Here is a 24,362-nt window from a genome sequence, read left to right as displayed (position 1 = left end):
CACATACTTCGACACCATAAAAAACTTACTACTACCTTCCCATCTATTACAGCTGACCCACCAGGAACTCCACCTGTGCAAAACCCCTTCAAATCCTCTACCTCCTTTCAGACTAACACCTATACCAACCTCCACTATCAAAAAACTTCTTCACAAACTCAAACCCTGTACCAATGCCCCTGATAAATTACCCACAGAATACTAACAACTCTCAGCCTCCTCTACTGCATATCCTATCAGCATCCTCCTCAACAGGTACATTCAAGAATTCTGCATACCTGATATTTATTTATTTATTTATTTATTTCCAGTTTGATGACCGGGGAGGTCCACTGGGCTCAAGGAGCCCATTTTCAGTGGAGGCCTGGGGAGAAAAGCTCCATATTACATAAATTAATACAAAAGGTAGTATATCATGAGATTTAGCCAAGTACAACTGCAGAATAGAAGAACATGCATTACACACATTTACATAGTGGATTAGGGAACCATTTGCACAGCATTTAAGATGGACAGAGGCAGTAGATCATGTGTAGATAGTTTTAAAAACTAATTATTATAAATCATCTGTGAATAGTTATAAAGACTAATATTTGAAGGATTGCAGTAAATACAATTTGCAGTAGAGTAGGGGAGAAATAAAGGTGGAAAGTACACTATTTGCTTTAAATAAATTCATGATATTGGAGTATTCAGAGCGAGGCAGTTGTACAATAGAAAAAGAGCAGTGCATACATGGCAGCGTTGATTATCTTTGTTAGATAGCATCAACATTTATATGTAGGCAGTAATATGAGAATCAATCACAGAAGGGGGAGAGAGAAGAGAGATAGAAAAGTATGTACAATATTTACAATACATACATTGAAAGGTACTGGTGATGTATTATGTTAAATTCAGAGAGGGGGAGTTGTGTAGGAAAACAGCATGGAGTAGAGGTAGATGTAAATGTACATGTAGAAGAGTCTTTAGCAGGTTAGGTAGGCAGAGTGCAATTATATTTCCAGTTAAGGGAGAGGTAGGAATGGAGCTGGGTTTTAAAATGTTCAAAGTTTTCAGAAATTCTGAGAGAGGGTAGGAGAGAGTTCCATTTTTTGGCTAAGGAAAAGGATAGGTGAAACTGACCAGCGAGATGTTTTGGTTTGTGTATAGAAAGTAGATTTTGGTGGGCAGATCGTAGGGTTCTGTGAGGGATGCAAGATGGTAAGATGTTTGTTAGAGCTGGGCATATAGCTGGTTTAAAAATCAGTTTGTGAGCTGTAGTGAGTTGGAGGTAGTCAAGGTAGTTCTAGCCACGTTAGCAGGTGGAGTGATGTACAGTGGTGGGAGGAGCAGTTAGATTTAGTTGCAAATTTTGAGATTTTATTGTAGCAGATTTCCAGTTTTGAAGAGATGGTGGAGGACAGGTTATTTATCCTTCCACTTCACAAAAGAAGCAACAACTCTGACATCTCAAATTTCCGTCCCATTGCCATTCTCTCCCCAATCTCCAAAATACTGGAGAAATATATTCACACTCATCTCCTCAGTCACCTAATACAACACCAAATCCTCTTCTCCCACTCAACACGGCTTTAGGCCCGGACACAGGCCTAACACTGCACTCATTTCCTTCCTCGACAGAGTAAACAGAGCTCAAGATGCTGGTTCCTTAGTCTCAGCACTCTTCCTTGATCTATCAAAAGCAATCAACACTATATCCCACTCCCTCCTGCTTACTAAACTCTCTAATCTTAGCCTATCTCCCCCTACAGTGGTTTACTATCTCAGTAATAGACAGCAATCTACTAAATAGCAACCTTCTTCCTCCCCTTTCATAACTATGAATACAGGTGTCCCCCAAGGGTCAATAATGCGACCCCTCTTATTTAGCATATTTGTCAATAGTTTTCATTCCTCTGTCATCAACAGTATTGTCATCCAGTATGCAGATGACTATCATTATCTGCTCTGCTAAATCTGCCCCCACACTACAGCGTCTCACCCAAGAAGTTTTTACTTCCACCAAACCTGGATGTCCCAAAATCATCTAGCTCTCAACCCCAATAAAACAAAGTTTTCAATATTCATCCCCACAAAATCCATTCTTGCTGACAAATCACTATTCTCCATCCATTCCCAAGATAACACCATCATCAAAGTCGACCCCGGCATCATATTACTAGGCGTCATCATTGATGACAAACTAACTTTTGACCTCCACATCTACAGTAACAAAAATTCAAAAACTAGGTGCATTGTACAGGTGCAACTATTTTCCTAGTCTCTCTACAAAAAAGGCTCTGGCCTCATCCTTCCTGCTTCCAACATTTCTATATGGCTCTCCCATCCTCACCAATCTACACTCCTCCTTAAGAATAAAACTAGACTCTTGCTACAACAAAGTCGTTAAATTTGCTACCAATGCAAAATATTCTACCCATCGCTGTTCCTCTCTGCATCAACTAAATTGGCTAGAATCCCCACACTATCTCACATTTTTACAATTAACTACAGCCCATAAGCTCATCTACCACAGACACCTGCCCTTCCCTCTCCTCCATACTGACCATGTACCATCCTGACTCCTTCGGTCCGAAAACAAAATGTTGCTATCCATAGAGAAACCTAAACTCTCAGCTGGTCAAATGCTGTATTCCTATACTGTCTGTAAGGCATGGAATAAGCTCACCCCTTTCACTTAAAACTATCAGCAACCCAGCCTCCTTTAAAAATCCCTCCAACTATATCTCTACTCACAATGGTTATGCTACTGTTCCCAAACATACAATCCCAACTCCTGATTTTCCCTCCCTGGTGCTATACTTCTATTACTTCCTTCCCTTTGTCTACTTACTGCTTCCCTGTCACTGTTACCTGTCCTTACCCTCCTGTCTCCTACTATTCTTACACTATACTTAACTCTTCACAGCCCTGAACCTGCAAATATATCATATTTGTGTGTTATTTTAATACACACTATGACAAGACATTTATTACTTCTATATGTCCATGATTGTAACCTTTTCACTGTTTTTTCTTTTATCATCATATTCATTCAATATAATAGTACTGCTAGATTTTTTTGTTTGCTGTAATATTTATCTGTTATATTTTATTTTTGTATGTAATTTTGTGTAGCTTTTCCCCTTGGGCCTCCACTGAAAATTGGCTCATTCAGGCCCAGTGGACTTTCCCGGTTAACAAGTGCAATAAATAAATAAATCAATATAATTAAATAACATTTGCATAAGATAGAAAGAAAGATATAGGATCCATTTTATACTTTGATCATGTACATATACAGAAAGGATTAGATCTTGTGCTAACTGTAGGAGTGAAGCGCTGGAGTTCCAGGTATATTTGTTAAAAAATGAAATATTTAGTATATGGCTAAAGGACATTCTCAAAAATATAATGAATATAGAGGAGGAAGACTATGGAATAAGACAGTATATGATAAAATGGGATTGACAGAGAAGAATAAGGCAAAAATATTAAAAGATAATGCAGTTTTAAATGAGAAAATGTAAAAAAAAACAAACTTAAGGAATTTACAGTTAAGAGTAACAAAGTTATTGGAAAGATAAACAGAGGAATTAGCAGAAAAAAAGGAGAACACAGAAAGATGACGATAACACGATACGGCAAAAAGGGCATGGTATAAAGAATTGCGCCAAACTACAGCACTGCGAGTACTGAGGGCACAAGCAACAAAATTAAGGCAACAAAGGTGGAAAGATTAATACTGTGAAGAATGGGGATCAGAAAATTGTAGGCAGCGAGACTGAGAAATTAGAAATATTCAGACGATACAACAGTGCATTGCATACTACAGGTGTGAATGATAAGGAAGAAAGAAAATAAAGCAATACTTAGAAAAGACTGACATAAGTAAGAGGAGAGGACATGAGTAGATTGAAAGGGGAAATAAGAGTTAAAGGTACAGAAGTAAAATAAAACACCGAGGACAGATAGACTACCAACAGAAATTTGGTAGATGGGAGGTGGGAAAATCATAAAAAATATGCAAGGCTCTCTCTAATGAGGTTTGGAAAAGGGGGGGGGGTGCCCAAGACCCCGGACAAAAGAAGCAATGCGATCATAAGAATAGAAGGAAGAGACCTACCTGAACCTGCATCATACATGCTGATAATTTTAAATCATAATTTTAAAACATTTATGGCAATTGTGGCTAAAAGAGTAATGGGAATACTACAATGTGTGATGTGCAGAAAAAAAGCTGAGACTAGCCCTCTTTGCATTAGATGCTGAAAAGTCATTTGATAGAGTAGAATGGAGATTTTTGTTTCAGGCACTGCAGAAGATGGGTTTTTCAGATCAGTTTCTAAAAGTGCTGGCCAAGGGCAAGTTGCAGACCAGGTTAAGCTGATCGGATGACTATCCGAACCCATGAAAGATAACTAGGGGCACAAGACAAGGATGCCTTCTGACTCCACATCTGTTTGTGCTGCATCTAGAACCACTGGCAGACAGAATAAGAATTGAAGAAATTCAGAGATACAAGTAGGGGGATTATTATTGTTAAAAAGAATTAAATACAGGTAATATAATTACCTCAAATAATCAAGGAGAAGACGATCAGCTAATGAAACTGCTAACGGCATTTGGGGAGATTTGGATATACGAACTGAACAGAGAAAAAAATGAAGGGGATAGGGATAAATCTGGGAGAGTAAGAAGACAAATGAAGAAAATAAAGTATGATAGAAGAAGGAAGAAACAAAGTACCTAAGAGTGCGGTTAAAAAGTACTTATGAAGAATTCAGAGATATAACAGTCAAGAAAAAATTGAGCCAAATCAATTAAAATCAATAAAAACTTGAACTATAGTAGCTCCTTAATTAAGATGTGGAACAAAAGGTGCAAGTAATGTACTGGAATGTCATATCCCACATATTACATGTAGCCAATACCTGTCCAAACAGGACTGGGGAGGAAAAATCGGAATATGCTTAGAAACTGGATGAGGGATTTGTGTGTGTGTGTGTGTGTGTGGGGGGGGGGTTACAATGGTGAGTTGAAATAAATTAATATTGACTAAGGAACAGGGTAGGTTGGGAGTTCCAAACCCAAAGGAAAGTGATGTGGCTGTCGCACTATCTTTCTTTGTAAGGTGCAGAAGTGATGGAATGGAGTTGAAATGGGTGAAAATTCTGAGAAAAAGACAGACATATTAGAAATTATATGGTCAAAGATGCAGCAGCCAGGCAGCAATATACTTGTATTAGGAAACTTATAAGGGGTGAACAAAACATTTAATAAGGAGACACAAAGTGGAAAAAAGGGGTAGACATAGGAGGTAGTGTGACAAAAAGACAGCAAAGAGACGAATGAAGACAGAGATTAGATATTGAGATGATATAAAAGAAAAAAAATAATGCAGTGGTCAGATGTGCAAGGGAAATATAAACGCTCAAGTTACCTACATATACATTACAGGTTCATAGGTGTGTACTAGGCCAAGGGCCCTGGAGCCTTTACAAGCCTAGCCCATAGGATTACACTGGTAATGTGCCACCCGACCTCAGTTTTCAGTGCCTCTGTCGAGTAGAGCCTCTGGAGTGATCCCAAGGGTGAATTTTCTATTTCCCATCCACTCATCAAGATTTTTCTTGAAGAGGGCCAGTGAGGTGTTCTGTTTGACATGTATGTGAAGTGTATCCCATAGCATGGGCAGTCTCTGGGTTATGAACCTGTCCGCCCGACACATTCTGTTGATTGTGGTAATGAGGTTGAGGTCATTGGGGGATGTGGTGCGGAGGGATTGGGATTTCTTTAGATGTAGCATTTCTAACAGAGCTGGGTCAGACATGGCTTTATAAGTCACACAGATTGCTTCTAAGTAGGTGATATGAGAGAGAATAGTTGGAGTTTTTTGAGTCTGTCCATATAGGACAAATGTTTAAGGCCTAGGATCCTCTTTGTGAGGTACTTTTGAGACCTCCCCAGTTGTTGCAGGTGTCTAGTGAGGTACATGTCAAATTGGGCATTGTACTCAATGAATGGCCTAATGAGGTAAGAATAGAGGGAGAAAATGACCTCTTTCTTCCTGGATGCAAAACCCTTAGTAATGAGATGTGCCATACAGAAGGACTTTTTGAACATAGTGGCAGTGTGGTGGTCAAAAGAGAGGTTGCTGTCAACCTGTGTTCCCAGATCTCTTATGTGTTCAGTGGACACTACCATCAATGTGGTACTTCATGGGAACTGGGTTTTTCCCAAAGGGGATGGCGACACATTTTTTTGGCATTGAGCTTAAGTCCATGGTTCTGACACCAGTCGATGATCTCAGTGAGGCCTTTCTGTAAGATGTCAACATCACTCGGGAAGTTAATAATAGCTCCCAACTTGCAATCATCTGTGAACTTTGTCAGCCAGAGTTCCTTTGTGTTGGATTGGAGTTTTGAGAAGTAGATACCAAACAGGAGAGGACCCAGGACTGATTCCTGTGGGACTCCACTCATGACTGGTTGGCAGTCTGACTTGGAGTCAGCTACTTTCACACTGTGGGTTCTTATCTGTGAACTAGTTTACAACCCACCTAGTGATATAGGGGTTGATGCCTAGCTTAGTGAGTTTTTCTATGATTCCTGAGTGGGGAATGGTATCAAAAGGCCTTGGCCAGATCAAAGTAGGCTGTATGAACCACCTTGCCTTCATCCACAGCTCTGGTGACTGACTCAAAGAAGTCAACCAAGTTGAGAAGGCATGATCTACCCTTCACAAAACCAAACTGTGTGGGATCCAGAGTTTGGAGATTCCCTATATCCTTGTTTATTAGGTCCATGATGATGCATTCCATAGCTTTGCATATCAGTCTTGTCAGGCTAATAGGGCAATAGTTCCCAGGGTCTGTAGTCGCTCCTCCTTTGTGGAGAGGGATGACTATAGCAGTGTGCCATTCGGTAGGGACAAAGCCTGAGGTGAGGCTGTGACTGAACAGGGCACACAGGTGAGGTGCCAGTTCACTCTGTAGTTCATGTAGAACACAGCCAGGCATATTGCCAGGACCCATAGCAGCTGTATTCTTGTCCTTGGACAGTGCTGTTTTAACCTGTGCTGCAGTAATACCGGGGGCCTGGCAATCTACTGGTATTGTGATTAGTCCTGGGGGGGGTTGGCACTGTATCTGTCGGCCAGTATATTGGCAATATCTATTGGCTCAGTATAGGCGGTACCACTGTGCAGTAGCTCAGAGCAAATCTGGGTACTGCCGTGGAGGTTCTTTGCATAACTATAGAAGGCCTTGTGGTTACCTTTACTATCTGCTGAAATTCTGTTTTCATAGCTAGCTTTAGAGGATTTGATAAGGAATCTCAACTTTTTGTTGAGGCTGATAAGGGAGATTTTACAGTCTTGGGACTTCACCTTATTCTGCATGTTTGTTTAAAGCAGGGGACCACCAGATTGGCTTCCTTTTTTTGGAGGAGAGAGTCTTGGTTCTTTTGGGTATGGTGCGATCCATGCATTTGTGTATGTGTTCGCACAGTGCATTGGTGTACGATTCGGTGGTCATGCAACTATTCTTCATTTGCATGGGTGTCGTGAAGTTAGCCACCTCTGTTCTTAGGAGCCCAAAGTTAGCTTTGGAGAAGTTTGTCATGATGGTTACCTTTGTGGGAGTGGAGGAGGGTGGAAGGGATATGGATTTCCAAGGTGATTAGTTTGTGGTCGGATCTAAACAGGGAGGAGTTGACTACTGGAGTAGAGCAACGGTCGCCCATGTTAGTAATGACCAGGTCAAGGATGTTGCTACCTCTAGTGGAGGTAAGAATGAGCTGGTCCAGGGCATTGTTATTAATGAATTCCAGGAAATGTTGGGCAAATGTATTGGTACATGAGAAGTATTCCCAGTTATAGGAGGGGTAGTTGAAGTCTCCCAGTATTTTAGGTTGGACTCTAATATTTTCCAGGGTGCTTAGGAACATGGAGTGAGTTTCTTGGGACATGGTTGGGGGCCTGTAACAGGCTATGACCTGAATCGCTGCCTTACCCAGTGTTAGCTGCAACCGAAGTATCTCTGATGCATTATGTTGGGCAACCACAGTCTGGAGGTGTGTGCATCCTTTATGAATACAGAAACACCACCACCTTTGGAGCTTCGGTCCAAGTTCTGGGGCCGAAAGGTGTGGAATGAGTTACAGCCTGGTAGTGCAGGGGTGCATTCTGCTGCCTTGAACCAGGTAAGTTACAGCATAAATGTCGATGTTCTCCATTTTAAGGAGTGCTTCGAGCGAGTGCATTTTGAGATTTAGACCTCTAGCATTGAGCAGCATGACCCCCCAGATTGCATTTGTTTGTAGCTGTTATGGTGGTTATTTGGTCTTTGGAACACTGTCTAAAAAGGCACTATAGGGGTGGCAAGAGCCTTGGCCAGTATCCAGAAGCCTTGGGGTGACAGATGCAGGGCCATCTCTGGTAAAGCATCGAGGTCTGTCAATCATGTCATCCCAGGCAGACAGATTCTGGATCCCCTTAGAATGACACCAGAAACTTAGCCAATTGATGAAATCAATCATTTTCTGCTTCTCCTGTGGTATCATTCTGGGCGATGGTAGGATGCTGCTCAGGGCTAGGATCGTACCCACCTGGGCTACATAATCCGAGCGCTCCTCCATGTCTCTTCATGTAGTCCAGGGAGGTACGTCTCAGGTCATTCACACCCACATGCACAATGGCAGAGTCATATTTGTACCTGTTGTTGAGGGACCAGAGTGTGTGTGTTATATAATGTAAATATTGGAAGAGCGTTACACCACAGATGTTAGTATTTCATCTGAGTATTCAAAACTTACTAAACAACCAAAATGGCGAAAAGACAGCTTCAAAAACAACAGCTTCAATAGCAGGCTTTTACCATGTTGAATCCACATTATATGAAATATAGAGCTTTGTTGTAAAAGTCAAGTGCCGTTGTAATTCCACAGCTTTAAAACATGTAGATGTCATAAAAACAGAAAAAAATGAACATAAAAGTGAAGAACCCTTTTGACGTAAACAACGGACAAGGGATTTTGTTCTGCTGAGCGTTTTTTTAGCAGAATTCACTTCTTTTTCTGGATTTGTGTGCGTTATATGGCAGATACTGGCACCTGACAGGCAACTGACTGTTACTTTCTCCTTATTTAACCTATTGAGTGGGACACCAGTGTGCCTCACTATCAAGTCACCTATGACTAGTGTGCTGGGCATACTGTTTTGCCTTAGGGGTTTTGGTTGAGTGGCACACTGTTTAGGAGAGTTGTTTCTCATGATTAGTGTTGTGTTGTGGTGGTCAAGTGCATTTCTGCCTTGGAGGTCTCTGCTATTTGGGTAGATTTTTATTGACAGCCTCCGCGAAGGTAGGTGTGTGGTTTGTGTTTTTATGTGAAGGCAGTGCTGGTGTGTGTTCTGGAGGGCTACGTGTTCCATGTGGTGTGGTGGAAGTGTTGACCTTCTCATCTTGACCAGCTATTCTGGTCTTGGCTGGAGAGTGTGTGGTTTCCAATTTGTATATAGAAATGCATCTCTCACAAGTCTTAGTGTTGGGAGGTAAGAGGAGAGGGTTGTCTGTGTACATGAGGCAGTTGCTACATTGCCTTAGGATGCCCAAGTTCACCAGGTTAATAGGAGAAAGCACAGGGAACTGAGCTTTAGACATGCCTGGAGGGGTGGACATTAATAATAAAGTACTGAAGCAGTTTCCTTGTAGAACGTTTAGTGCTGGTAGCACTTTTGTGTGCTACAATAATTGCTACAAGAAGTCTGGTATGGTAAAGTGCTACACTAATGAGCTAGTAAAAGTGCAGGAGAGGAGAGAATGAGTAGATCTAAGTGAAAAATTGAAGAGCAGACTTTGGCACCTCTCAGAAGCTTACAAACAGTCCTGGATACAGCAAATCTGTATATGGACTAGACTAGTTACAGGAAAGGCAAGAAATAAGCGCAATGCAGGCTTTAAAAACAGAAAGTTGAAAGAGATGGAAAAATTCCCAAACGGCCAATAAACTACAAATTCTGGGCCAGAAACCACTCCTCTTGTGGTAGATAGGCTACCTAGTGCTTACCACTCCCACTGATAAGCTAGAAGGCTTCCCTCCAACACAGAAAGGCTTGGGGGGCTCAGAAGCTTACATACAGTCCTGGATACAGCAAATCTTTATCTGGACTAGACTAGTTACAGGAAAGACAGGAAAAGCGCAAAAGCAGGCTTTTAGACCATAAAGTTGAAGGAGATGGAAAAAACTGCCCAAATGGCCAATAACCTACAATTTCTGGGCCAGAAACAGCTCCTCTTGTAGTAGATAAGCTACCTAGTGCTTACAACTCCCACAATGTTACATAAGGAAGGAAAAGATTCCATGTGGGTCAAGTGAAAAGGAGGATGATGTACCAGAGATAAGGTGTCTATGTTTTAAAAGGAGGATGGGTTACCAGAGTAAAGGATGTATAACAAGTCCATACAGGGTAGTGAGAGAAGCAAAGCTAGATAAGACGGATGAAACAAGAGAACAATGGCAAAGATGGCCAGATAAAACAATAACAAAGAGACCATGGAAAAAAAGAGTGAGACACTATATTAAGTCTAAGGTAATTCAGAATTTTATACACCTGCAAGAATAGGAAAGATGCACCCAGGAGTGGGTAAGATATGCTGGAGGTGTAAGGAACATCAAATGGGGAGCTTTGTCACACATCTTTTAGCAATATACTGAACTCCAATAGTATATAATAAATATACAAGAAACAGTAAATTGAAAAAGGCGGCAGGCACAGGAATTATACAGAGATGGTTAGATGGGTGGCCATACAGCAGGGAAAATGGAGGAAAAAAAGAAATAATAGAAGTAATCTTATTGCTGGGATAAAGGTCATATCAAAGTTATGTAAAACTGACAAAAGGTCAAAGAAAGAGGATCACATAAAAGTGATAGATGAGCATAAACAGGAAGATGAGACAGTTACGAAAGGGAAAAATAAAAGGTGGAAGAAAAAGTGGCAAGTGAAATGAATTAAAAGGAAGAGAGGAAGGGTAAAACAAAGACATTCAAAATTCTGCTTAGAAAAAACTGGGGGAAGGGAAAATGGAAATATTGTAAATAGTTATGACACACAGATAAAAGTACAGGAAAATGAACTTCACAGGGAAAACGGTGAGAAAATGTGGTAGCTAACTGTTGGCATTAAGCTGACCGAACTGTATGATCAAGGAAATGAATATCAGCAGACAGAAGAAAATAAAACTGTTTACTACTGGCATTTCAAATTAATTTCAGTCAACCGTTTAGAATGTTGAGCCGAAATGTGGAATTCGGAATGCCGAAAAGTAAACCAAAATGAATACATCGACAACCATGGTTCAATGTATTCGACATAGCATGAGGTGACACTCACCTCCTGCTAAACACATTAACATACCATTAAACTGTACAGTCAACGGTATGTTAATTCTACTATTTTGCAGGGGGGGGGGGGGGTTATATCCATGCAGTAAACTGAAGAGTTTTCAGACTGGAGTGCATCATACCCCCCTCCCTTTCTTGATACAGTAAATCTAGTTTATATGGAAGCTTTGGGTAATTGCCTCTAGTAAGATCGAAAATAATGGAGAACCATTATTACCCTGGCCAAAATGAAGCCACCAACACAAGTTTTGGAGAACCTTTCTGCATCTTTAGAAGAACCCTGGAAATCAGTAGAAAAGGTGGGAAGGCATATCGGAACATTTCTGCCCATAGTAATGGGAAGGAATCAGTCTTCCAGGACTGTTTGTAAGGAGTCCTGGAACAAGATTTATTTAGTTGTCTGCTCTGAAAAGAGGCAAACAGATCTACTTGAAGTGTTTTGTACCATTTGATAAATTCTTAGAAGCCCCTGGACGAAGTTTCCATTTGTGGGGGGCTGTCCTAGTCCTGATGAACTTGTGTGCATCAAAGTTTTGTTCTGATAGGATGTACAAAAACCTGAAGAGTTAAAATGAGATGAATTGCTACCACCCAGGCTATCAAAGCAAGTCTGCATACAGAGTAAGACCCGGTATCCCCTGTTTATGTACCACTTCATCATGGTGCTGTCTGTGTACATATGCAGAGGTCCTTAAGACTAAAGATGACTCAAGGTCTTCAATGCACTGATGACTGTCAACATATCTCTCATATGTATGTGCTTCTATCTACAGGATCCCACAGAGCTTGCACTTTTACCCCTTAGCAAACCACTCCAGGAATGAATCCGCTTCTGTAACTCCCAGGAAAGGGGGTCATAAGGAAGACTAGAAGACCCAGATTGCAAGCTATCTGGCATATCCACCATCCAATACTCCACTTTAAAAACCCAAGAACCATGATCTGAAAGAACAAAGGGTGTAAATGCTGAGTCCAGACTGATCTGAAATACCATTGTATTTTCATCATATATAGAGTCTGGCCAGGGAAAGCATGAGAATCATCAATTCCATATAATCGTGAAACCCTAGAAACTTCCTTGTAAATGCATGACTTTGACTGGAGAAACTCAGGAAAAACTGTTGAAATGTCCACCTAGTCTGTCAGAAGAAAGGCACTTCCCATGACAGAGTCTGGCAAACATTCCAGGAAAATCATTCTCTATGAAGGGATAAGACTAGACTTCTGAAAGTTGCTTTAATAATTCAGATTTAGTAGATAGGTTTCCAAAGAGTTGCTAAGGATTCTGACAGCTGTAAAAAGTCAGCAATGATAAGAGAATCATCAAAATCTAAAAAAAAAACGGGAATGTCTTGAAGTCAGCAGTAAGTAAGCAATGACTGGATATTTTGTGAATACCCTTGGTGGAGTGGATAGTACAACAGGTAAAATCAGAAAACTGATAATGGGAGCCAGAAAAAAAAAATCTTAAGAAACATCTTAAATGCAATGGGCTAAGAATGTGATGATGTCTTTTAAATCCAGTTTTACCATGAAAACCAAAGGAGGGATTATAGGCACAAGACAATGGATGGATAACATTTTGAAATTCGGAATCTTGACAAAATAGTGTAGAAAAGAAAGACCCAGCACAGACCTCCAGGACCCTTCTGGTTTGGGAACTAAAAAAATTATTAAATAAAAACATTTGCTTAGGGGACTGACAGACAGTGGTTTTAGGACTCCCTGAGAACAGCATGTGGTGCAAAATGGGTGGAAATAAAGTGGTCTGGTGCCCTTGACAAGAGGGAATCCCCTGAAAAGGGTGGAAAGAAGTGCACTGCCTCAGGATTACCTTCAGAACACAAATATCTGAAACAATTTGTTGCCACAAGTGAAGGTGAAGACTCAAGAGACATGGAAAAGTTCCCAGGGTGGGAATGGGGAGGAGCCTATACATGCAGATAATCATGCTGAATGGGTTGACTGTCCTTAGTTTTACAGTTTTTCCTTTCCTTCTGAAGTTTCTTTCCATTGCTTTAAAAAACTGCTTTTTGTCTCCTTGCTACTTAAATTGTTCATTGGAAAAGGGAGTGGAGAAGTAGAGAAAATTAGTATTTGCTCTGAAAAAGAGGGTTGAAAAATCTAATTTATTTATCTATTTTATTTTATTTTACATTTGTTGACCGGGCTAGTCTAACTGGATACATGTCCATTTTCAGTAGAGGCTTGGGGAGATAAGCCCCAACATTAAGGTAATGTTGTAAGTTGTACGTAATTAAGTAAATCTGAGACACTTCTTAAATCAGTTTCATCTTTTGTCACAATTCTTAAGCATCTCAGCTGCAGGAGGACCAAAAAGAATCTCTTTACCCAAGACAGAGAATTTAAAATCTTAATTTTAACATCTTTATGGAGATTCTGAGAGTGAAGTCAAGCAGATCTCCTCAAAACTAATCCAGAAATAGCAGGTCTGGAAGAAGAGTCAGCAGCATCATAAACCCACTTTAAAATATGTTTAGTCACTTGAGTAACAGAAGCATTTCATATTTTTTTTAACCTCAGAAGGAAGGTTAACCGTTAACGTTTGCTGTTCTCAAAAGGCAACAATAAAAACTTTGACATATGAACTTGACACCTTAAACTTCTGAAAATTAAATTACAATAATTTTCTTCCCCAAATTATCCTCTGGTTTCCATCAGAAAGAATGAGATTTGCAACAGTACCTTGTTTTGCTGAAGCAAATTTGGATACAGAAATAACTTATTGGTCTGCATTAGGGTTAGAAAACAGGTACTAGTGTCTGGGTAAACTTCTTCTCCAAAACTGGAATTGAGAAGGGGGGGGGGCAGCATGACAAGCAATAAGTGAGCAGATGATAGAGTGGATGCTATGATCTGTGGCTAACAAGTGAGGTTAGTAGCATTGCATCTTGGATGAAAAATGTACAGGAGGGAGCAAGTTACTGTGATACATTTACATGCTATCAGTTGAGGAAGTGAAAGTCATCCAGTTCCCCCAATATGCTCAATTCCCCAAAGGCAGTTAGGAAACAAATTATAGTGGAGGAGAAACTAAAAAGAAGTGAGGGTTGCAGAACTCTGGCGGATGGAAGGGGTCTATGCCATGGCAGAACATCAGAAGAGAGAGAAGGTCCATTCATATGCAACTCCCTTTCAAAATTATTCTTTTATGTCTGCCCAGTGATGTATACTTAGATTAATGCAGTACAATAACTGAGTGAAGGGGGGGGCCTTGGGAGAGCATCAGCTTACTGAGGAATAGCACTGTCAGTCCTCAAAACCAATACTGCGCTAAATCTCCACTGATGCAAGGCTGTTATGGAGCACTTTTTTGCCAGTGTCTGACTTGGAAGTAATCTCTTATAGTTATAATATAGGAAGAACAACATACTACAGCAGGAAATGCTCATTTTGAACAGTTTATTTGACAGTGTTAAAATATTACTTGATGGCGTTAATGATAACTATGAATAATGAGAATTACATTAACATAATGACTACTTTATTATTGGGAGAAGAGTATATAGAAGCCTCAGGAAATTAAATTAACATTGCGTTTCCAAAAATTAATATGTTACTGTATGATCTGTTGGAGGGTCAGCTAAATAAGAATGAGTATACATTTTTGGAGAATACACAACCGGTTATTGCTGGAATATTCAGTATCCCAAGAATTCATAAGTGTTTTTAGCTGATCCTCCATTAAGACCTACAGAGGACACCAATAGATCAAAAACATATTATACTGCAAATATTTTACATTACATCCTTAAAGGGTCTGTTCAAAAACTTCTTCAAATCTATAGAGATTCTTGGCAATTTTTAACTAAAAACAGTGTAAATTGTGGAATAAAGTTTTGGACTTTTTATTGGTTTTCGATTTTATTTTGTAATTGCAAGTTAAATTTTTCTGCTGCTACACACAGGATTGTGTTTTATTTGGTTTGTTATATATTCCTGGTTCCAGTTGCAGTCCTAAGGGTGTGGTTATACTCAGATTTTATCATACATGGCATGGCTTAGTCTCCTTTTTCATTATCCTTCCTTCCAGTTATTTCATAACTTTTGAAACCAGGCATATGTTGATTCCAAAGTAACAGCACACAAACATAGTATACTGTTATTTTACTATTGTCCTCATTTATTTTCCGGTTATATGCTGAAATTTTTACCCTGTATAATTTTCTATTTTGCTGTGTTCTAGAGCAAAGACTAGTGTTTTTTTTTATTTTAGTTAGTCATATTAGTATAGCATCACTGCTATTCCTTACTGTGATGACCCACCACTGGACCAGTAATAAAGGAGCCTCAATCCTCACCACTGGCAGCAGTCGTGGGGGACATACACAGAGGATGACAAGATGCACACACATTATTTCCAGACACAGCTTTCTGCGTCAAGTGCAATTTCCTTTAAGAGCACACAGAGACCAATGTCAGTCCGGGGCTGGTTTCGCCCTCTTTCTCCAGATCCACAATAAGACTTCAGCTATGTGGCCAAGCCAAGACCTCCAGCGCCCTCTCTTTCCAACCAGTGTTTCGTGTCCCTGCCCAAGTAGCTGGCACACACACATGTGCCTGGGAAAGGTGAACACAGGTATACTAGCTATGCCCCTTTTGCCCAGACTATAAGGTAGTTATCACTGCCACCAGCCAGCTCCTTATCAGCTACTTTAACGGGCTTAACAAATGGTATCCAATCTTACTGTGCAATATTAATATTAACACAAATGGTATTTTGACTAAGAGCAAGGCTATTAGGAGTGGCCCACACAGTGTCACCAAATAAATATGCAACTACTCTCAAAACTTAAATATCTCTAGCTAAATCAGCCACAATGAAAGGTTTAAGGAATATTTAAAACGACATTGCAGGACAGTCTCAAACACAGAAAACTATCTAAACTAAGCTTTGCTATATTCCTGACTATAACCAAGAGAATTATACTGTTCCCTAGAAATTTGCTTCATCAGATCAAGGCAGATGTGTGGTGACTGGGTCTTCTTGTCAGGTCCAAGACAGAATAAAGAATATAGTGTCATTCTCAGACTCCTCAAATTAATATCTCAAATATTACTGCTGGGCTAGTTTGCAGAATGGCATAATTTCTTGTCAACTGGCTTCTAGTCCTCAGGCCCAAAACAACCACTGATGGCAACTGGTTGCATTTAGCATCTACCTGTAAAAATACATAGACAAGTGCTTTTCCTCAGATCTTTGAAAGATGCTGGAAGTCATAAAACACTTCCAAGACAATACAGAAAGTTCCCTAGTACAGACATTGTGTCCCCTTGCCACATTGAAATTGAAATATATCATCTTTTAGTGTGCAGCCATAAAGTAATTTAATTTCAGCTTTTTTTCTGAAGCTTTACTTGACTGAAGTTAACTTCCTGTGTTCCAGTTTCCATTGTTAAAATATATACATTAAACAGTTACAATAGTGCATGTACATTTCTGTTCAATTCCAGTAGGGCACGCTGTGGTTACATTTTAAGCACAAACACTATTTAAAATATCTTTTCAACACATGTCTGTACAATCCTAGTTTGATATACACATGACATACAGTTCTAATATAGTTGTAACACAAGCATCTTACATGAATCATATGGATATTCACAAACAACATATAATTATTTACAAAATTCCAGATAACTAGGCTGGCAGTGTCTCCCTTTGTCACACTTACATACACTAAAAGATATTGAAGTTTGGAAAGTTTACTCCTCCATAAAATTAAACATAAATATGTCTGAAGGTATGCAACTATAGATTTGTATATGTACACAAACATACACATCCATGAATGTATACATATACACACACAAAGATACATATATATATATATATATATATATATATATATATATATATATATATATATATATATATATATATATATATATATATATATATATACACACACATATAGATATACATATATATATATATATATATATATATGTGTATATATATATATATATATATATATATATATATATATATATATATCTACACACATATAGATATGGGTCCACTACAGAATCCTGAAAGCTCATAATCCCAAAGCCCAAAATCCTGAGACCAAAATCCCGAAAATTCAAAATCCCGAAGCCCAAAATCCTGAAACTCAAAATCTTGAAAACACAAAATGGACATGCTGACGTCATTGTGGCTTTGCTATTGTTAGCCCTGTGGTGTTAGGTCATGCCTTGGGTTCAGGTAAGTGTGCGGTTGGTTTTATGTTAGGGTTAGGGGCGGTTTAAGTGAGTTAGGGTTAGGGCGCAGGTTAGGCATGTATGCAATAGTGACAAATATTGGGGTTGGGGGCGGTTTAAGTGAGTTAGGGTTAGGGCGCGGGTCAGGTGAGTGTGCGATAGTGATGGACCTTAGGGTTAGGGTTAGGGTCAGGGTCAGTTGGTAGATATTAGTGTCTTTATAGTGACATATTAGCATTATTTGTGTTTTCAGGATTTTGAGTTTCAGGATTTTGGGCTTTCGGATTTTGAATTTTCGGGATTTTGGTCTCAGGATTTTGGGCTTGGGATTATGAGCTTTCGGATTCTGTAGTGGACCCATAGATATACATATACTTATATATATATATACATATATAGATTGTATATATATATATATATATATATATATATATATATATATATATATATATATATATATATATACACACACACACACACATATACATATATGTTCACACACACACAATCTATTCAGTATTTATTTAAACAATCACAACAGTGGACTGCAATTGGTAATCTGATGTATATGGTATCTGAATACATTTATCCTTAATTTATCATTAGGAATAGCAATGGATGAAAGCAAAATCATTGACACTGCTTACCTTGACCTGGCCAAGGCATATGACAATACCCCACTCGGGCATTGTTGAAAAACTCAAGACATTGGGTACAAACCAGTATGTCACCCTGTGGATAGCCAAATGGCTCACAGATAGGATCCAAGAAGTTAGAATTGGGGAGTCCACTTCTACAAAGAGGACAGTCACAAGTGGAGTCCCTCAAGGATTTGGCATTTACTTCTCAGACGTCAAGGCCAATGTCAGTGGACTCTGACTGACTAATTTTGCAGATGATTGCAAATTAGGAGCTGTCATTGAATCTCACACTGACAAATGTTCTCCAGGAGGGGCTGACACAGACAAATAATTGGGGTCAGAGCCATGGACTAAAACTAAATGCCAAGAAATGCATAACAGTATCCTTTGGTAAGTCATCCTTCCCTGGTAACGATCCTATTGACAACACACCCCTTAAAGTTTGACCATCATGTGTCTATAGTGGTGAGGAAATCATTTTATGTTGCGCAACTTATAAACAAAGGTATGGCATCCAAGTCAAAGGAAGCCATTGTTCCACTGTATTTGGCATTCATCAGACCTATCATTGAGTACAATGTCCCCTTTGGTATGTACCTAATCAGACATGTCCAACATTTGGAATGGCCACAGAGGTTCCTCACTAAAAGAATACAGGGTGTAAGCAAATTGTCCTATGCAGACAGCCTCAAGGCCCTATCCCTGTATTCGGTCTTCTACAGGCTTTTGAGGAGAGATCTATGCCTGGCATACAGGGCATTGCCCGACCCCACTCTGATGGACCTCCTGCATATCCACAAAACCAACAGCACCAGAATTACCTGTTCTAAAGACTTAAACCTTGCCTGTGATATAAACAGGACCTGCTGGAGAGATAGGTATGTATCCCGGAGACTACCCCATCTATAGAACAGGCTCCCCATCAATGTGAAGCAGAGTTCCTCCATAACCTACTTCAAATGCAACTTGGACAATTGTATAGGAAACCGGAAATTCATACCTGGTTTGGCACCTATGTCTCTAATGGACACAGTTAACCTGTAAATGTTTCATCTCCCAGGCCCATGCTTACACTTATGAAAGGTATCAGAACTTGTCAGATATTTGAGATGCATGGTTAGGCTTAGAAAGGCTCCTGTGGTCATTAGCCTAGTAAACACCTATGAACCTAATAATTTCACTGGTTTCTGTACAGCTGATGCTATGCAAATAAGCTTAATCAGACCAACAGGGAAGGTTTATCTCTACATGCTTTCGTACATTTGCACTTTTTAAATAAGGTACATAGAAAATAGTGTGACCATGACTGTGCTTAACATTATTTTGTTCTCATCCAAGAAAAAAAGAGGTCACTGTTTCCCTCTACTCGTCACTCATTAGACACATTATAGAGTACAACACCCCTTTTGGAATGTACCTCACAAGACATATGCAGCAGCTGGAAAGGCCACAGAAGTACCTCACAAAGAGGATTACTGGCCTCAAACAAATGCCCTACATTGACCACCTCAAAAAACTCCAGCTTTACTCCGTAGCATATCGCCTACTCCGAGGTGATCTCTGCCTAACATATAAAGCTATGTCAAACCCAGAGCTGTTGGACATACTACACCTAAAGAAATCCCAATTCCTCCGTGCTACACACTCTAGGGACCTAAACCTTGTCACTGCAATAAACAGGACACACTGGAGGGATAGATTCCTGTCCCAGAGACTTCCTATACTCTGGAACAAGCTACCCGTCTATGTCAAGCAAAGTTCTTCATTAGTACTCTTCAAGAAAAATCTTGATGAGTGGATGGGAAACAGGAAATACAACCCGGGGATCACTTCTGTGTCTCTGCTTGACAGTGGCACAGGAAAATAACTTTCTTGGGTGGCGTAAGCTATGGAACCTTGCTGGCTAGGCTTACGTAGGCCCTTGGGCCGATAGCCTAGTACCTACCCATGAAACAGAAAAATAACTTTTTTAATGGAAAGTACACACTTACTGGGTGCTTAAGCTGTAGCAATATTGATATAGAAAGCATATCAGGTCTACTCACACTTTTCTGATGGTTTAACAAGAAGTCAGTTATTATAAATATACAGTTAGGTGACAAAATTTATTTCATTCAAATTTGTTTTACACAAGTGGATCACTGATGCTGGATGATGCTTAGAGAAAGAACTGCAAATGCTGTCTTGTTTACATTTATTCACTAAGCAGCACTATTTTTTTCTGACATGTGGGTGTAGCTCTTAGTATTGAGAGGAATTTATTATGATACAGAAAACTTATCAAATAAATAAAGTTATGACTTGTGACTAGACTATTCAGTAATAATCTTCAACTTTTGCAGATCACGTCTTAGTTTAATGGTGGGATATATGATTCAAAGCATAGGGCACTACAGATAGTCCAAAAAGGTTGTTTTATTAGTTACATTAGTGATTCTGTATCAGTTTTTTTTTTCTTCCACAGGACCTTCCATTATGGTTCTCCAGCCATCATCCTGCTGGTTCATTTGTTCCAGTGGAATGGTAACTGGAACTCCTGGGCTAAGCAAGATCCCTACAGCCCAAATGTTCTTGCCTGGGATCCATATCAGTTTTCCTCACCCCAATGACATCTGAGTGATAGGGAGTGGGTCAGCATGATGTTCCAGGGGATGGGTCTACCCGTCCCTACTCAATGGCTCCGGATCGGGAAGTGTGCCTGCCTGTGAAGGAATGCACTGCAGCAGCATGAGCTTGGCTGTCTCAAATCCACTACTGTCACCTATATGACAATCCAGAGTTGCACCCTCCCGTAAGATGGGCAAGCAAGCATGCAACAACTATTCGCTCCCAGCCTCTTACAGACACATAAGCCACTAAAGTAAAATTGGGTTGCCTGAAGTATACTCAGGGTTTTATCTTTCTATGCCAAGGAGTTGGCCCTAGATCAGTTTCTTTCTTTCTGGGCAATGGTTAACAACACTTCTCCAAATCTTAATGTACAAGGGAAAAAAAAGAGAGCAACATAAAGCCTTAAACTTAAAGTGTTGATTTAACACCAATGGTGGTAAATGAGGAGGAAATTAATCTTTCCAAAAAGGAACTGCAGCTATAAAGTCACATGACAGGTCTCTAAGAGGTTAGGCTTGAAAACTGCTCTGGTGACAAATCATATGCAGCAGAATGCTACAGAAATGCAGAGGCTATCATATAATCAGAACCTTTATGGTTTTAGATGGATGACTTAAAATTTAAGTCAAGATCACACTGTACAGCATATGCTGCCCACAAACCTATTTAGAAATCCAGTTTGGATGACATAATCCTCTTAATATCTAGGCGTAGTTAGCACTGATGAATATCATATCAAAACTAATATGAGTTGTCATCACTTACTTGCTGTAGGATTTGGTTCTAAATCTAGGACTGTAAGAAAAGAGCTGTCATCTGAGCTGATATCTCCCAGACTGAGAACTGAAGATGAATCTTCATTTTCTGCGATGAACTGTGGTAGGTTTTTTGTCTTATGTTTCTTTAATTTGCCTAGAAAAACAGATTTCATAAGATCCAGATTTTCAAAGTACAGAACTTTTTTCATTTTGCTTATTTAAGTTACATGCAACTTAGTTTTAAGCTTACTTTCCAAGCAAAAATGCATGCTGTTGATACAGGTTTGGAAGTGGGCATGGAGCCCAAAATCAGATAGCCTTGGACAGGGATAAATGGGGTATAGTAGACCACTAGACTGTTCTTCACAGCTAGTTTCCAACCACAATTTAGTTCAATGCAAAGGTAATAAAATTAGTACATTATAAAAAGCATTGGTTAACACAAAATTTTACTCCTTTTCAACTGTATGTGTGACCAAAAAGAGACGATAAATAGTTGAGGTGTGTGGGGCACAGCTTCATGCAATTAGGTAGGGAAGTAAAGCACACCACCACAAAAACAGCTGTGGAGATTACCAACTGTATCTTTTTATGCTAGAGTGCGCTACAGACCTGGCAAACTTGCATCTACGGTATTCTATCTTATATGGAGAAGACTGGTACTGATGCCTCATATACATCACTGTACAACTCCTAGCCTTGCACACAGACATTAACCCAGCTCTTAAAGAATATGTGCTGTTATGGATAAACAGTCTGAAACATATAGTGGTCTGAGGTATTCACCCTAACAAGATATCCAGGTTGTAGGATACTGCTGCAATAATAACTATGCACAGACTGCCATTAGACCAAAGACTGCCAAGATTTTTTATAAGCCATCAGTCACCCATGCTTCTGCTTGTAGGGAGGAACCTGCTCCCTTGAGGCCACAGATTGCTAAAGGTTATATCAGGCTTCCTTCCCTGCACCTCCTTCTGTTCTACTAAATAGCAGCCAAATCAGAAGGTTTATATAAATCGGCAGCCAAAGGAAGCTAATGGTAGCTAATCATTACGTCAAGAGTGCATGAAAGTAGAGCTCAGCCTCTGATTTTAAAACTCTAATTCCATTTACAGAATTGCATTTATGGTCATTAGCAGTAATGAGATGGCAAAATGGAAGACAGCATCTGGAATAGTAACAGCCCACGGATGACTGGGAGGAACGAAACAGGAGGGAAGGACTGACTACTGCAACATGGACTTAGAGGTATCCTGTAATAGTGAGTCCTTCACACCAACTGCGCTGTCTTCTAAAAGTAGGATTTCTGCTAAAGTAATAATATGTTGCAGTCTTCCAAGCAGGTATATACCCTACAAGAAGTAAATTCAGTCACATGACCAAAGACTGAGGTGCCAACTAAAACTCTGAGGACCATAACTACAATCCTCAAAACAACAACTCAAGTAATGAATAGTGGAGACATACACTAATTCAAAACTACAAGTCATCTCTGATCTCACAGTCAGAATATATAATTAACAGGGGTGTGAGACGTGCAGAGACAAAGCACTCCTATAAAATACCTTAATGTGCATAACAATTCACTGTTTTTGAATCACAATTTAATTTTTAAATGTGGAGCCTCAAAGTATTGGATCTCATAGTTCCAATAAAGAACTGCAAGGCTACTGTGGCAAATCAGTCCTGGTCCTAGAGTGAAACTATAATTTGTAACCTTTGGAAAAAATGTGACTAGTGGCATATATAGCTGTTTAATAAATATTTTGAAATAGAAACATTCTTTAAAAACTGCCATGGTACATGTTAGTCTGGTGAAGAGAGTTCTTCACCTTCCTTGAGAGCGTCTCCCCATACTTGCCAATGAAAAATGAAATGCAGTTAGCTAACCACAAGATAAGGTCTGTACGGTCACTTTTTTAAGCACCTTTTGAATCATCACTTAAGAAATAGGCAAAAATACATCTATATAAATAAACCATATTAACATTTCCGAATTACAAACATTATACATCACATGTATTCTTTTTCTTTTATTTAACTATCTTCAATCCTACATATATTAATTGGTCAATTCTTGCCTTCCCTTAAATCTCACTCCTCCTACAAAACGTTATTGTTCATGTATGGTTCCCACAATTTCCAGATTTTTTATGCAATTTGCTCCCACCCTTTTCTAATGATCCAACTTCCAGTTCATGTATTTCTGTTACAATATTCAACATTTAAATTACAGTTGGTTTAGACTTTGATTTCCAATTTTTAGTACTTGCTTTTTTGGCAGCCACCAAAATTAAACTTAAAAAGGCTTTACTATGGTCTAGACAATTCACGTCCTGTATCCAGCTCAAAAAATAATTTCCTTAGTTACACCCATTTGCTCACCCAATATTTCTAATGAGTACTCTGTAAGGAATTTTTAAATCTGCCAACTCATTACACCACCAAAACATATGTCCCCTTTTTCTTCTCCATTACATCTCCAACATTTGGCATCTACCTGAAGAAAAATTCTTTGGAGATTGCTTGGGGTATACATAGACCTATACAAACATTTCCAAGCAAAAATTCTAAATTACCTAAACTTTGTTGCATATATGGGAACCATACACATGTCCTCTCATTGCCCATCCAATTTCTCTTCCTCATCTTTTATAACCTCCTTTGATTGTCTCCTATAGTTATCATGTAATATTTTATATGCCCTACTAATTATCCCTTTTGTAACAGCTTCTGTT

General features: G+C 39.4%; 1 protein-coding gene across 1 annotated transcript in view; it reads right to left on the bottom strand.

Moving 5' to 3' along the window:
- The window catches only part of LOC122813542 (synaptonemal complex protein 1-like), a gene marked incomplete in the record, with an annotated part of 863,486 nt that overhangs the window by 150,567 nt on the left and 688,557 nt on the right, over positions 1-24,362 (bottom strand). The window contains 1 exon segment of the mRNA XM_044085917.1: positions 21,629-21,775. Coding sequence (XP_043941852.1) covers positions 21,629-21,775 — 147 coding nt within the window.

This window comes from Protopterus annectens, chromosome 10.part0, assembly GCF_019279795.1.
Source record: "Protopterus annectens isolate FY-2018-M chromosome 10.part0, PAN1.0, whole genome shotgun sequence".
In the NCBI taxonomy this organism is placed as follows: domain Eukaryota; kingdom Metazoa; phylum Chordata; order Ceratodontiformes; family Protopteridae; genus Protopterus; species Protopterus annectens.
This window is presented reverse-complemented; position numbering and strand designations above follow the sequence as displayed.